Genomic DNA, 16,090 nt, shown 5'->3' with positions numbered 1-16,090 from the left:
CTCAGCAGCCAACCATATGTTGAGTGCCATCCATCTGTCAGATGAATATAACCGGCGAGACTGCACAAATAAGATGGTGGAACCTTCTTAAAGCTGAATTATTTGTTGAGGGTAGCACAATAATTGGTGACAGCACCAACTCTGGGAAAGGAAAAGCATGAAACTTGAAGCCAAAGGGTGAAACATGTAAATAATAAAAACTGGAGTCAGACGTTCAGTAGAATATAAACTGATAATTCAGCTCAATATGGAAGAAACACTAGGGTCCATGCCTCACAAGTTCTATGTACAATGAACTGTTCTGACCAAAGACTAAGCAAAGCAATACCAACTTCACTCATATATCAGGGCCCATTTCCATTACTTTCCTCAATTATGAAGAACTGAACCAACCAACTAGATTACAATCTCAAAATGACCGAAAAACCATGAAAAAGAAAAAAGGGAAAAAATTATAAATTGCATGAATTCCCAAGGAGAAACCTGGTTCTCTTATGAGCCAGTCTTCTTCAGCAGCACCTCATCTAGTACAAGATGGTACAATTTGACCCACAGCAGAATGTGTAGATCCATGTGCATAGCAGCATGAGTATGGAGACTCAAAACTGCATCAAATTATTGTTCATCTTCTGTAAGTTGTACCTTGTATCCAAGCCTCAGTTCTGCTTCATTCAGAGAATAAAAATCAATCACAAGCACAAATTATTTTGATGTATCCATGCAACAAACCTAAAAACCAAAGCTTCAATGGAACTAAAAATAAGAAAAACAGAAAAAGGTAATAACTATAGAGTGCCAAGTGGTTCCATGGACGTATATGTGTGTGGCATGCATATGTGCATGTATGGTATATGTCTGAATCCTCATAATCAAAAGAACTGTGCCAGATTTGTTAAAATAACTAGTCAGACATGCTTACTGAAAATCCTTAACTTGTTCCAATGGACCATTCTCCAATCTAGAGGTTATGATGACTTTGCACGAGTACAATTGGGTTAAAACTTGTAACACTATTATGCTCCATTTCAAGCCAAATATTTCACTGCACATATGATTTTGAAATTGGTCCCTTCGCTCTTTAGCAATTAGGGTAGTATAGTTAATATTGCCTTTCCCTAGATATATACACTGTTTTCATTCTCACATAGAGGGATAATGTTACCATTTCAGTGACGAATATCTAACTTCTATCTATGGAGTATTGGTCCAGGGAATTAATCCATTAACAATAAAGAATTTTCACGAGTACAATTGGGTTAAAACTCATAGCAGTATGATGCTCCATTTCAAGGAAAATATTCCACTAAGTTACAATTTGAAAATTGTCCCTTCATTCTTTAGCACATAGTTAATATTGCTTTTCCATAGTTATATACATTGTTTTCTCATCCTCCACATTCCCCCAAGGAGAAATAACATTGCCATTTCAGTGAAGAATATCTATCTTCCATCTATGGAGTATTGGTCCATGGAATGAAGTCATTAACAATGACATTTATCCTCTATACCAAAACAAAAAAGAGCTTGCTAAGACATGAAACTGCTGAAAAGGGTGGAAGCAAAATCATCAATTCCTTCTCCTTTATTGATGAAGACACCAACACATAATCCCCCAATTTTCACATTGTAAGCGTCTTTGCAAGTCAAAGTGTCGATGCACTTCTTTTGGTTCCAAGTTAAGAGGTTTCATGATTCAAAAGTCCCTTTTCACTTTTGTATGCTAGCAATCTGTTACAAAACCCTACCAGACCTTAAATGCCACATACCTCTCCCACTCTAAAAGACCTCAACCAAGCTGTGCTGAAGCATAGATGGAAGGCAGCAATGATGGAAATGGTGGCTCCTGAAAAAAGTGGGACATGAGATTGCACAAATCTATTTCTTACTACTAACATTACAAGATGAAGTTGGCAATCAGAAATATCTGGTGTTTTTAAGGATACTGGAAGACTATGCTGGATGGTGATACTAGGCAAGGCTGAAGGCAAAAGGGTGAAATCAAACCTGACATGGATTACAAAGAGAAGTTCTAGGGATGGTGCCGTGCTTAATGCAATTGAATTCCTCGCTCTTGTTGAATATAAGTCGACGTGAAGAATACTCTCTACTAGAACTTGGTATCGAAAATGCTTTTCTCCATGCAAATAGAAATGTTATATACATCTCATCTCGCTGACTTCATTGGAAAGGAACATGCATATATCAGTTCCCTTATTAACAGCAATAGGACAACACATTAGCAATTAATAGAAAGCCAACTTAATTAAGTGCATTTTGTTAATTTAATTATTGTAGTTGACATGTTTTGAGAACAAAGATTTGACCTAATCTTTTGATTGATTAGTAGCTCTTGGGTAACTATATTTTGTTGACAATGTTTTTGGTTCATTACTGTAACTTCATATGTAGATGCACTATGTAAAAGTCTAGTACACTTGCCTGTGTATGCACAGATCCACCTCCGCACCCACCTTTTCAGAAGCTCCAGTATTCCCTTTCATACCCATACATACCATGCACCTGCAACTGTACTTCTGACACAGGGGTATAACCAAATATTTAAAGCTTCAGTGCCTATATATTGCCTGATCTGCATGTCCTATGAGCTATGCAGCCAAAAGCGTGCCAAGGTGTTCACTTATAACACATTTTTAAATCATAATACAGTAATTTCTTGAATAATTTTTAGATTTTTTAGTTTTCAATTTTTTTATTATTTTTACAAATTAATGAATATATTTTAAGTTTAGTGATTTTAACTACATAAATCATGAAAATTAGTCAGTATGAAAAGCTCCATAAATGTAATATGAATTGAAAATTACTTAACCATTTGATAGTTCTAGTGGGTTTACAAAAAGCCATATACCTAAGTTCATACTCAAAGTCGCAGGCCAGTGACCACACTACAATCTCCAAAGAGCCAATTTCTTATGCTGCCAAACAACACAAAGTCAAAGCTCCTAACAAAAACATTCAACATGATTCACAGTCAAAGCACGTAAAACAAACATTCAGCATCATTCACACTGCACAAAACCAAGTTCAAGCCAAATCAGTTGCTTACAGTACCCGTTTTAGGAGTCTTTTCGTACTTAGCTTTCCTCTCTTCATCGTTTTGCCAACTGTCATCATCACCTGTTTCTCCCCTACCAGCACTTTCAATATCGCTTTCACTTGCAGTCTCCCATTCAGAATCACCCCCTTCTCCATAAATATCACCAGTATCACCATCACAGTTCACATTTCGATGCTTTATAGCAGAGTCCCTAAACAACCAAGCAGCACGCACCTGCTTCTTGACCAAACGCTCTGCATAATCAGGAACTTTATTTTTCCTAATTGAGAGGTCTGGATCATTTGATTGAGAACACTCATTGATGAAAAGAATGGCATCAAGCAAGCTTTCCTTAGCCAATCCCAACATATCATATGCCTGAGCCCTTCTCCATAAACTTTTGGCATGGCGATTGATTGGATTATGAAGGCAGAGTGCACGTGTAGCATCACTTATGGCAGCCAATGGCTGCTGCATGAGAAGATGGCACTGAGCACGATTACTATAGAGCACAACTCTCTCCTTTCTGGACTTCATAGGACAAGAAGCTAATGCCTCAGTGTACTTGGCAGCTGCACCTGTAATGTTACCTGAAGAAAATAGAGAATTTCCTTCAAGTTTTACAACCAAGGCAGCAGCCTGTTTGATATGGAGATCCTCTTTTGGCATATTCTTCTCCCATTTCATTCTCTGCCTGGAGTCTGCAAGCTCACTGAGTTGTTCCTTTGTGCAGTTGCTGAGAGAGTTCCTTACCATTACATGTGATTGGACACATTCCTGAAGAACATCAACAATAGATTCCCCAAGTCTTTTGAGATCACCCAGAGAAGTTGCTTCAGCCAAGTCTACGAGAACAGGTGCAGTTTTATCAATTACCTATACAAATTGAAAGGGACGATGAATAAAGCTGTTAAAAAGAACAATAAGCCCCAAATTTACTGTATTAAGAGAATATGTTCAATATTCATTAACTCAAAATCGAAGTTCTGATCTTATGGATGATACCTCTGCTTTTCAATGAAGATACTTTCCTGTTATTTTCCATTTCTAGGATAAATAATTTTCTTGGTATGGTCAACCTTCAAATCTCAGGATTCAACAAATAAGAACTTGAATTATCATTTTCCATTTCCAGTATAGATAATTTTTGGGGTATGGTCAATCTTCTAAATCTCAAGATTCAACAAATAAAAACTTGAATTCAACTTGATCATACAGTTCACATCTTGTCACTTTGTAAGGGAAAATTCATTGTATAAAACTGATGTTTGGGAGTCCTATATGCCAGCGTTTTAATAATTTATGATGGCATTATGGGAATCATCAAAGGAGAAAACTAGATGAAATCGAAGGAGAAATTCCACTACTGTAATATGCACCTGGTAAACAAGTTATCACCTATGTCACATGGGTGCGGGTGCGGGTGCGGGTACGGGTACAGATGCAACACAGGTGCGGAGCAATTTCAAAATTTTTGGACACGGGGACACGGCTATATATATGTATATATATTTAAATATATATATATATATATATAACAATAATAAGACTCGGCTATATATATATATATATTAAAAATATATAAAAAGATCAAATTTTTTTTAGTTTTTATATATCTTTTGCCTTAAAATGGATAAAAATAGACTCGGTCAAAGTTGACCGAGTCCGACACTTGGCCGACCATGTCCGCTCCGTGTCCATGTCCGCACCCATGTCGGGGCGTGTCAACGCGAGTGCGTCGACCTTATAGCCGAGTCCATGTGACTTAGGTTATCACCTTATTCAAACATCACTGATAATTGCAATTTTTATGAACAACTCTCAAGATTTTATACATCTATTCTATCCTTCAATATAATTTCGTGAGTCACCCAAACATTCACCTAAGGAAACCCTCAAAGAAAAGTACATCCCAAAAATTAACATCGACAATGAAGTGTTCAGGAACCATTTTTTCTATATGATCTGATACACAAAGACATGCATAATCCACCAGATAATTACATATCCCTAAAGAGTTACCAGTACTTAAAAATGTCACTTCGGCCATAAAACTGTATTACAACTGACTACTGTGTGGCCACTAAACAAACACAAAATGGACCCATTTTTTCTCCCACATGAAACAGAGAAATGCCAATATCATGATACCACTTCTGGTAGCAAGTAAAAGTCGGAATTGAAGAAAATGGTCAAAACATCCCCTTTAGACTGAATGTGTGAACCCAAGAAGCTCAATGCACATTATTAAAAAACAGAAACACCAACATAATAAACTCTATATGAAAAGGTATAAACGGTGTGGCTCCAATGAAAAACACATTATGAACAGAACAGCACATAATGTTCTAGTACAGACGAACTTGTAATTTGATCTCAAAACAAAATGTCTCCTAGCACTGCTTAAACATGATCTAAGCACTGCATACCTTTCCAATATGTTAACATATCCAGAAGCAAAACTATCACATTGGTTGACAAGAAATAGAATACACCCTACGTTAGAGAAAAGAGACACCAGAAGAGGTATGTGCTGCAATAAACACATAAATTCAAGATGAATCAGAGGACCTTACCTTATGAGAAGTATTTTGATCTTGGAGCAACCACAGAAGGCAATCAATAGCCATATATTGCCAGTCATCTGAAGAGCGAGCAATGTTGCAAAGGGCTTCGATAATTCCAGGAAAATTAGCCACCTGTCCTCTACCATGTTTATGGTGACATATTGTTCTTAGTAAACCAATACCAGCTGGTGAATTCTCATTAACTAGTCCTCCCCACATGCCCGGCAGTTTCACAAGAAACTCAGGCTTGCAAACAATAGTGATGAACTCTGGCTTGAAGGCAAAGCAGTTAATGAGCTGTAAAGACCAGCATTGCAATTGACTGGCCCACTCTTCAGCTTTCCTTGATTCCATTTCGACACCACCCATTCCACGAGTGAGCAGATCACAGTGATAACTAAGCCGTCTATCAACAAACTGATAAAAATGAGAATACACAATTTCAAGTGAACTCACTGCCAGCTGAATAGACAGCTCAAGAACTTCACCATGACTAGCCACAGCTGGAAAAGTAGAGGCGTATGTTGCCAAATGTCCAAGAGCTCGAACCGCCACCCTTTGCTCCACCCATGTCAATCGACCTCTTAAAAGCTCTACCAAAGGTGGGATCACCCCTGAATGTACAGCACGTTCTGCAAATTCTTCCATATTCATAGTGTACGATCCAATGATATGTGCTGCATAATAGGGGATATGGATATTTTGGTCATGGGAAAGCCAACGCCTATTCTTCAAGCCCTTCCATATGAGAGCAGACATGCATTCAAATATGCCCAACTCAATGAATTCAGGATCATTGGGATGTGCCATGGCAGTATTCCAGAGGCCGCTGATTGGGAGAACCTGGCCATCATCATCTTGAGAAGGAAGTTCTCTGAAGAACTTTAATACGCTTGTTTTTCGTTTACTAGGATTCCCTTCCTTCATAACACAGAAGAAGCATCCAGGATATGGACAGTCAGAAGGAATTGTATCCATTCTTTAGAAACTATCTGAAAGAACCAAATCACATAGCTAGCATTTTGGACTTCAAGAAACATCCGGATGCAAAAATTGCTAAATGGAGGGTCACAGGGAGGGAAACACCAGCCTGCATCAGAAAGAAGAAAATCATTATGATACATGCTAAAGCAACATTAAAGATCCATGGGAACAAAATCAAATGACATAAATATGCAAAACAATATACTCTAGCAATTAATGTAACTTAGAAATATTTTTAGCATAACCAACAACAAACATGATCTGGATATGACAGAAAATCATCCTTGTTTGGAAGAAAACCATCAAAACCAACTATGAGGTTGTCAATCATGACTACATGGTTGATGAGCTCACCAAGTCCAAGCCATACTTGGTTACCTCACTTGTGCCAAGGTGAGGCTAGGTTATGAGCTGTACCCTAGTTGAATTAGGGAATTGCATAGGCTCAAGTAGGTAAGGGCCATAGCAAACTCAGTTGACCACCAAGTGTAAATTAAGAACCAATGGCTTTCAGGTGGAATATTTTACTAATTTGGATTGAAAAACATCAATCTGGCATTCCTTTCCCTCTATTACTATAGATAGATTGGTAAAAGGTTGGCAATACTTAATATGGCATTTCGCACGATAGCTGGTAAACTTGATGCCCTGCAGATTGTTACAAGAATGACCTTGCTATGCTAATCTGTATACACTGTTGTGAAACACTATGTATACGAATACAGGATATGGTCCTATTTGAATGTACATTAACTTTGTAATCGTAATTTGAACAGTTTTGGTTGATTACTCTGACTGCATCCCTTTGGAACTTATAGATTGATTGAAAATGTTTCAAAATGGAAAATAAATTAATTGCAATGAAAAGGCTCACAATTATATCGCAATAACTATAAAATTTATTTTTTCAATTAATTAGCTGACAAGAACGGGGCAACCTACACTAGGGATTATTAATGCATGGCTTCTGTTTGGCCCCAGGCCCACTATATATGCAGAAAATGATTTAATATTTCATTTAATTTTGTACAGTTGACCCGTGGCCTTTCACCAAATTTTCTCAAACTACTCGAGTTATGCTGGACTATGACCATTTTACTTATCAAGGGCATAAAGGGCCAAAACATTCAGTTGCATGTTCTATTAGACTATTGCTACTCAGTATGGTTTGCGTGTTTGTTCCTCAACACTATCAAATACAATGTTAAGGGTGTTCTGAATCTTTTCTAGAAAATGAATTACTAACTAAATTAGTGGATGAGATATTATTGAGAAAGCCTCAACTGAAAGAAAATAAAAAAATAGTGAAAGGAAACAGGAAAAAATTACTTAAGGTTAATCAAATATTAACGAAAACCATCAAATTGTTGGTGAGATTCTTAATCGAAGAAGCTTGAGTTATTTTAACACATAAGATGTATCTATAAGTGTTTTTTTTGGAAGCCTGACTCTACGGATGCCATCTCCATGGTAAAAAAAAAAAACCTAAGAACTAGATTTTGGATCAAATAATTTTGATGCGTAAATAAGATTTTTATAGTCTAAAAAATTTCACACCGTTGATTTTTAGCACATTATAAAATCCTATTTATGCATCAAAAAAATTTAATCCAAGAGCAGGATCCTAGGTTTTTGACCACGGAAATCACATCCATACTATTAGATTTGCAAACAAATACCTCTAGAAATGTTTTTTGAAAGTAATTTGGATGGTTTGGACCTTCTTTAAGTTGGACGGTCCCCATATATATATATATATATATATATATATATATATATATATATATATATAAGTAATGCGCTCCTCCTGCGCACCTTCTCGTTCTGCCCTATAAAAATTCCATTTTTTGTTGTTTTTTCTCACATCTAACACCATAGATGTGATATATAGGTTTTGTTTAGTGGAAACCGGATTTTGGATCACCGGAATCTGACCTGTATACAGGTTTTTCCGGTGATCCAAAATTAATGGCTATGAAGGTACCATTTTTTCCCCGGCTCATGAAAACATGTTACATGTTTTTTTCGTTGAAAAAAACATGATACAATAATCAATTCCCACTAAATCAAGTATGCTAAACACATCTAAGGGTTCAGATCTATTAATTTTGGATCAATAAAACACTTTAAAACCATGGGGCAGTACGGGACAGAACAAAAAATGAGGCCTAATATGTTCAGTTCTCTCTCTCTCTCTCTCTCTCTATATATATATATATATATATATATATATATATATATATATATATATATAGAGAGAGAGAGAGAGAGAGAGAGAGAGAGAGAGATCAGTGGTGATCAGGTCGGCAATGGAGCTAAACAGCAGCGGGTAAGGGAAAAGGAGCAGTTACCAGTAAAGTCACAACGAGGACACCGCCCCCAGGGTAGAAAGACGATGCTCCCCTGAGTTTATTGCAGAAATTGCCAACTTTTGTTCTCCCAAGTCCCAACGTTTGCTAACAAAAGCACCTTAAATTCCTGAATTTGCTTTTTCTTTTTCAAACAACCTGCATACCCGGGAAAAAAAAAGTTGCACCCAAACAACCTTTATAAAATCCCAAGGAAAATGAGGGAACAGAAAAGGGGTGTAGAAGGAATGCAACCTTTGTAGAGACCACCCAAAACAACACTCTGCAGAGAGAGAGAGAGAGAGAGAGAGAGAGAGAGAGAGGGAGGAATGTTAAGGTACGCTGAGAGTGAGAGGGTGGGGGTCTCTGATAGTGGTGGTGGTGCGAATGGATCTCTCGCCGTCAGCGTGCGAGTTTTGACTGTGAACGCTGAGGATGGGAGGCGTTAATATTATTTTTAAGAAAATTTTCACAAACTCACCTAAAGTTTAGCCATTAATAAAAAAGCACCTAAGATTTAAACTTTTTAAAAACACACCTCAAAATATCGTGGTTAATTAAAAAAGCTCACGAATTTACTACCATCAAGTTTGCTGTTAAATGTGATGTGCAATTATCATTTTATCCATAACATTGTACAAAAAAAAGAAGTCTTTCAAGGGTTAACTAGTAAATTAACTCTTCTAACTCATGATAACCTAGGTTAAATGGATGGAAGTTTGTTTTTATTGGCTGTGCAAAAATTCAAAGGTTTTTTTTAATATTAAAAATAGAGTGGTTTTGATTAATGTGGAACTTTAGGTATTTTTTTTAGATTTTCCTTTTTTTAAATGCAGAAGTTAAAAAACTGAAAAAGAGAGGTCAGGGCAGCAGATCATTTACTAACGGCCCAGCTCCATCCCCGTTTTCTATTTGCAGGTCATGCACGGACAAAAACCATTTACAACGGAAAAGTAACGGCAGTTTTTTTTTCTCGCAAATGGACATTTTTAATTTTCTGTATTTGTAGTAAAAAAAAAACAAAAGATAAAAAAATATTTATAATATCTTCATTATCGTCAATAAATGGAAGGAATCAGTGAAAGGGAAGTGCAATAAATAGAAAGAAAACAGTAGGCGATGAAAGATATCGCCCATATTTAAAAAATAAATTACCAACATTTGCCACTATTGTCCAGTTACCAACTGGAAGCCAGACATCATGAGGTTCACAATAAGAGGGCTTTCCCTTGGATTAGCAAAAACGAAAAAAGGTAAAATCTTGTAGTGAGCTGTCATCTAACAACTAGGGATGGCAGTGGGGCGGGGGACAAGGTTTCCACCCCCGCCCCGCCTCAAAATTTTATCCTCCACCCCCGCACCGCCTCAAAATTTTATCCTCCACCCCCGCCCCGCCTCCGCGGCGGGGATGGATTTTATCCTCCACCCCCGCCTCCATCCCTGTTTCATACCCTTCATCCCCGGTCCAAACGGGGCGAGGCGGAGCGGGGCCCCGCTTTCCCCCGGTCCACTGCCATCCCTACTAACAACATTGGATCAACCTGCACGATCTCCGCTCTAAGGGGGTTGGCGTAGTAGGGTGGGGTGGGGGGGTTTAGCCTAGACGTGTGGTCAAGGTTCGATTGTCATGAGAATCTCTTCTCTGCGCTAGGGATGGCAGTGGACCGGGGCGGGGCTGGGGGACAAGGTCTCCACCCCCATCCTGTCTCAAAATCCGAACCTCCATCCCCGCCTCCATCTTCGCATGGGAATAGATTTTAACCTCCACCCTTGCCTCCATTCCCGTTTTATGTCCTCCATCCCTGATCCAAACAGGGGCGAGGCAGGGCCGGGCCTTGTTTCCCCTAGATCTATAGCCATCCCTTGAAGGGTTGGGAACGGGGTGGGGCCGGGGCAAGGCGGGGTGAAGGAAAGCATAAGTCCATCTCCGCCTCCATCCTGCACAGGGATAGATTTTAACCATCATCCTTGCCTTCATCCCCGTTTCATACCTTTCATCCCCAGTTCAAAGGGAGCAAGGCGGGCAGGGCCTCACTAGTCCACTGCCATCCTTACTCTGCGCAAGCTGATCCTCAGCATAGGTTTTGGTGGCGGGGTTCTAACCTGGGAGTTAGGTATAACAGACTGAATCATAAGGATGAGGTCTTCATGTCAAGTGCGGTTTCTTGGAGTAATAAATCTAAAAATTACACGTGCAAGATCCACTCATCTGGTAGGAGCAACTTGTGGGTGTCACTAGGTTGACAGAGCTTAAAGCCCACAAATAATTTCTTGCTGTAAAGCTGAAGGTGAGTGCACTCCCTGGTGGAAAAAGGAGCTCAAGGTTTTACACCGATGAGCTAAGCTACCTCAATGAAGTAGTTTTTTCTAAGAAAAGAGCAGATCAACTTAGGGGGTGGCCCTGGTTTTCATGGATACTATTCATCTTGGAGGGGTCCATATTACTGACACTAAATAATATATATATATATATATATATATATATATATATAGTGAGTGATAGCGGCGCAACCCTTCGGTGGACAGCTACAGATGGGATGCATGTGGCCGTCCATAAGGTGTGATGGACAGTCAATAAAAAAATGCAAAAAAAAGAGCAAAAATGCAAATTTGCATTTTTCCTTTTAGCGGTTTTCGGCTGCCCCTAAATACAATTTTAGTAATAACTTCCATAAACCGTTGCTAAAGGGAAAAAATATGCAAATTTAAGTTTTTTGCTTTTTTTTTTTAATTTTTTGGGCACTGGCACCAGCATCGTTTTCCTGTAGCTGTACACCTAAGGGTTACACAATTATCTCTCTCTCTCTCTCTCTCTCTCTCTCTCTCTCTCTCTCTCTCTATATATATATATATATATATATATATATATATATATAAAGTGATAGCTTCCCAACTCTTAGGTCTGCAACTACAAGCAGGACTCCGTTGGCCGCCCATCACGGTCTTGATGGACGGCCAGTGTTTTAGGCTTTAGTGCAGTTTTTGACTGCGCTAAAGGTCCCGAAAGAAACTGGGACATTTGTGGTAAAAATCAGCCTCTAAAGAGGCAAAAATGAGAAAAAAAACATGTTTTTGCCCCTTTTCTTGTTTTTTTTTTTGTGGCCGTCCATTACTCTTGTGATGGCCGGCCAGTAGAGTCCCTCTAGTAGCTGCGCACCTAAGGGTTGTGCAGCTACCAACAGGACTCTGCTGAGTGTCCATCGCGGGGCTTGATGGACGGTCATAACCAAAACGTGCGTTTTAGACTTTTAGTTTTTTACAATCGTTAAAGGTTTCAACAGAAACTGAGACCTTTAACGACAGTAAAAAACCTATCCTTAAAAGCCTCAGTTTTCGTTGGGGCTTTAGTTATAGACTTTTAACTGCCACTAAAACTAAAAAAACACACATTTTTACACTTTTAGTGTGGGTGGACTGCCAATATGATTGTGCAGATAGCTTGGCACCTAAAGGTTGAGCATCTACCACGCATTATATATATATACTCAGCCCCAAGGATACCATTCATATAAAAAAAGGTTGGCACCAGGACAACCTGTGGGGCCATCTAAGTGATGGCCATCCCACTCACTTTCATTGTCATCCATCTTGAGACGAGAACGTTCAAGAGCATTTTGTTATATCCCCACCCAATGAAGGGCATTTTCGTTCGACAAGGGTACCTAAGAGGGAAAGTGGTTCCCTTCCCATGTAAATAACTCGTCTTTTCAAATAATGCGAGTTGTCTAATGTTTGGTTTCTGGATATTAGTGTCGATGAGACAAGATAGGACAACAATCTGGCCCTATGGTTAAAAAAACGAGACATTTTGTTAGTTACTAAAAAAACATTGAAATGTATCATATAGACTGTAGAGTCCCATGCGTTCGAGAAAAAGGTAACGGTCGACAAACCCAATGATGCATATCTTGTCCAAAAGAAAGGTTTGGGACGTCAAAACTAAATGCAGTTGACTTATTAGGGAGTATGAGTTTGGTGGGTCCTCCACACCAATTTTGGCACTTAGTGAATGACAGATAACGCACGAAAGCAACGAGACACCGCCAAGTTAATTTAGTTTTTCGAGAATGAGATCGTCCCTTCAAGTGATTTTCGAACAGCTTCTTGGATAATTATTTTACACTCGAGAAATCAAAAGACGATGAAGTTTTTAGAAATGAAATAACATACTACAAGTCTCATCGACTATACTACTAAGTTTTAAAACCTCGAACGATACTATTTCAGGTTGTTGGAGATCGATCAAGAAAGAACTGACAAGTATATCTATGGGTTACCAGAAGGGTTGCAATCTTGCGTAATAACAAGTATGCCACAGACATTTCACGCAGTCGTAGCGACAACTTCAAAAATAAATATAAACTAAGAGTGATCGAAGGAGATCGCAAGAAAAAAACCAACGGCAAGTGAAGGGAACAACATGAGGTCGCTCCTTGATGGACAGGAGTCACAACCACCTTTTCGTGAGAGAGAGTTCTGAAAAAAGAACTCCGCTGCACCGATCAAGAGGCTATTGCAGATAGAAGAAGTCGTTCAGCCCTACATGCAGTCCAATTTTAGTTGCTCAAGGTATAGCACATATCACATCGGATAGGCTTGTCATAGCGATACAGGTGGTTGCTTATATTGCGGCAAACATAGCTACTTTGTTAAAGAATGTCGCAAGAAAACCTCAGATGATCAACGGAGGAATACCAGATCAGTCAGACCTTCTCAACAATCGTAGTAGCGTCCTTAGTTACACTGGTTGCCACCACCAAAGACAGAATAGAAACCCGCGATGGGTCATGTTTACGTTGTATCGACCGAACAACTCACAAATGATGACCTTATCAAAGAACTTGAATACCCTTGATAGGTAGAAGTTATATTGAATAGAAAGCAACCAAAAAATATCATAGACCGTCGAAAATAGGTGCTTAGATTGAAGGTCATCTCACTTGTTAAAGTGAGATGTCAACATTATGAAATAGACAATTACACCTAGGAGCCTTAATCTAATATACAAAAGAAATATTTCAAGCTATTCATGTAGTACCTATAACAGAATTTCGAGAAAGAAATTCTTTTAAGGAGGTAATAATATAAGATTCACAATTTTTTTTAGTAAACTTATGAATAAAAATATGATTTATTTTTACATAATTTTATCATATTGACATGAAATGCAAAACAAAGAGATCTCGCAAAGCCAATTATACTTAGGACGTGTATATCATCAGTGATATACACTCAAAACATTCAGGAAGACATATAATGCTCAATTGGCAAAATAAAAAAAATTTGTAGAGAAAATATGCTTCATCTCGTCGTTACAAAGATATTGACATACTCATTTTTTTTTTTGCAAAAAATATCAATGAAACCCCAAAAATATGTGGGTTTCACAAAATAATTGCAGGCTCCATAAAAATATCTTGTGGGTCATACATAAATATCTTATAAATATCTAGGTGGATCCCACAAAGGCCATGTCCGTCTTTATCCGAAAAGGGTAGAGAGAAATCAGGAAAAAAAATGTACACTTATCTCTTTGGGTGGAGCTCACACCCAAAATCTTTTATAAATAGGACCCCTTCTCCCTTTAGAGAAATCACCCATCTCTCACTAGCTTTCTCTCTCCTTTCCTCTCTATCTAGTTTTGCTTTCTCTCTAGAAAATGACTCTCTTTAGAAAAAAACCCTCTCTCTAGAAAAAAACTTTATCTCTCTAGATTTTTTTTGTATTTCTTTACTCTGACGGGTTCTACACGAGACACTCTTTGTTGTGACCATACCAGACATAAGGACATGTTGGCTATGACCTATCAATGCCTTTACGCTTATACTAAGCCACCTCTACTAGATTTTGGTAGGTTTCCACATTGTTCTCTATTTCAAGTTGTATTTGTTGAAATAACTATTGTGTACGGTGAGATTTTTCTTATCATACACCTTTATAAACGATATCGGGTTTTAGCCCTTGGTTCACACCTTCTAGGTCACTACAAGCTTGCTTCAGTGTTCATGTGTGTATCCTTACGATTAATTCTCGATATTTGTGGTGAATTACATGCCATAGGGACATAGTACTTAATTCATATTCTCTAGACCACTACAAGCTTACTTTGGTATTCACGCACATATCCTTGTGACTACTTTCCTATATATATATAATGTTCTTTTACGCAAGTTACTTAGCCTGATCCATAGTTTCATTCATCGAGCCTTGCTTTACGCACGTTGTTATGTGCATATGCTCCTGCTTTATACTATTTACTTTATCGTTGAGCTGTTATGTGCATATGTTCCTATTTTTAATAAATATAACTATATTATAATAAGTGTATAAACAGTGACTGATTCTTATCGCTCAAAAGGATTCAAAAGCTTTGTCGCATTTAAAACATTGTTTGATGAAAAAATCTTTATTAAAGAGGTTTTAAATTTGTGCAAAACTACATTTACATAAGCATCTAAGTCACCATCATAAGGCTTAGGTTTTCGATAAAACATGAGAGATGCACTGTAAGCATAATAATGCATACCTATCCGAAAATGAAGGTAGCATTTTTCTAATTAAACAAAGGAAATGCAGCCAAATTTTTTGACAAGATGCTCTTCGAACAAAAAAAGAACGTATCATTTTCCTCATTAAATAGGTGAAATGCTGCCAACATTTTTGGTAAATGATTACTCGAATCCTAAATGGCATGTATGTGCCCTCAAACATGTGTAGCATTTTTCTCATTAAACAGGAGAGATACTGCAAAAAATTCTGGCAAAACTCACCTAATCTAATATGGATGGTATGATGATGCCCTCGTTGTTATAACCCTGCTAAGTTCGTTTCATTTTTGCCATCAAGGGCATCATACTCATAAAGGTCATTACACTAAAGTAGTTATTATGCCTTGTTAGGCCGATGTTCGTTGCGGCTAAATACGCCTAAGCAGTCAATCAAAAGTAATTTTTAATTATGCATGCCTTTATAAACTAATGTTACAAGAATAGTACTTATAAGTGCCATTGTACCAGAGTTGGTTATCTACCCGTAATGGGGTAAAGCACTCGTGAATGTTGTAAGCGCCAAGAGCGATGTCTGCATTTATATAAACAAATATAATGATAGTCTCTGTCCATATGGGAACCTGC

The 16,090-nt window shown here is 38.0% G+C and overlaps 1 protein-coding gene across 1 annotated transcript; it reads right to left on the bottom strand.

The window, feature by feature from the left end:
• Nucleotides 1-218: 218 nt before the first annotated feature.
• Nucleotides 219-6,628, bottom strand: LOC149841067 (uncharacterized). Its single transcript, XM_090004646.1, has 3 exons — nucleotides 5,635-6,628; nucleotides 3,073-3,934; nucleotides 219-662 (listed from the first exon to the last, which is right to left on the bottom strand). The coding sequence occupies exons 1-3, from the start codon at nucleotides 6,601-6,603 to the stop codon at nucleotides 616-618; spliced, it is 1,878 nt and encodes a 625-aa protein (XP_089860772.1). The 5' UTR covers nucleotides 6,604-6,628; the 3' UTR covers nucleotides 219-615.
• Between the last annotated feature and the right edge of the window lie 9,462 nt (nucleotides 6,629-16,090).

This window comes from Nuphar pumila, chromosome 4 (genome assembly GCF_984573655.1).
Source record: "Nuphar pumila chromosome 4, dmNupPumi1.hap1.1, whole genome shotgun sequence".
Lineage (NCBI taxonomy): Eukaryota > Viridiplantae > Streptophyta > Magnoliopsida > Nymphaeales > Nymphaeaceae > Nuphar > Nuphar pumila.
Note: the sequence above shows the minus strand (reverse complement) of the source record. Positions and strands in the feature narration are given on the sequence as shown.

Bases quoted from the DNA above. Each gene is read 5' to 3' on its own strand.
- LOC149841067 (XM_090004646.1), bottom strand. From the start codon at position 6,603: ATGGATACAATTCCTTCTGACTGTCCATATCCTGGATGCTTCTTCTGT. The intron at 3,935-5,634 runs GTAAGGTCCTCT...CAATTTGTATAG, and splicing joins ATCAAAATACTTCTCATAAG to GTAATTGATAAAACTGCACC. The intron at 663-3,072 runs GTACTGTAAGCA...TGAATGAAGCAG, and splicing joins CGAAAAGACTCCTAAAACGG to AACTGAGGCTTGGATACAAG.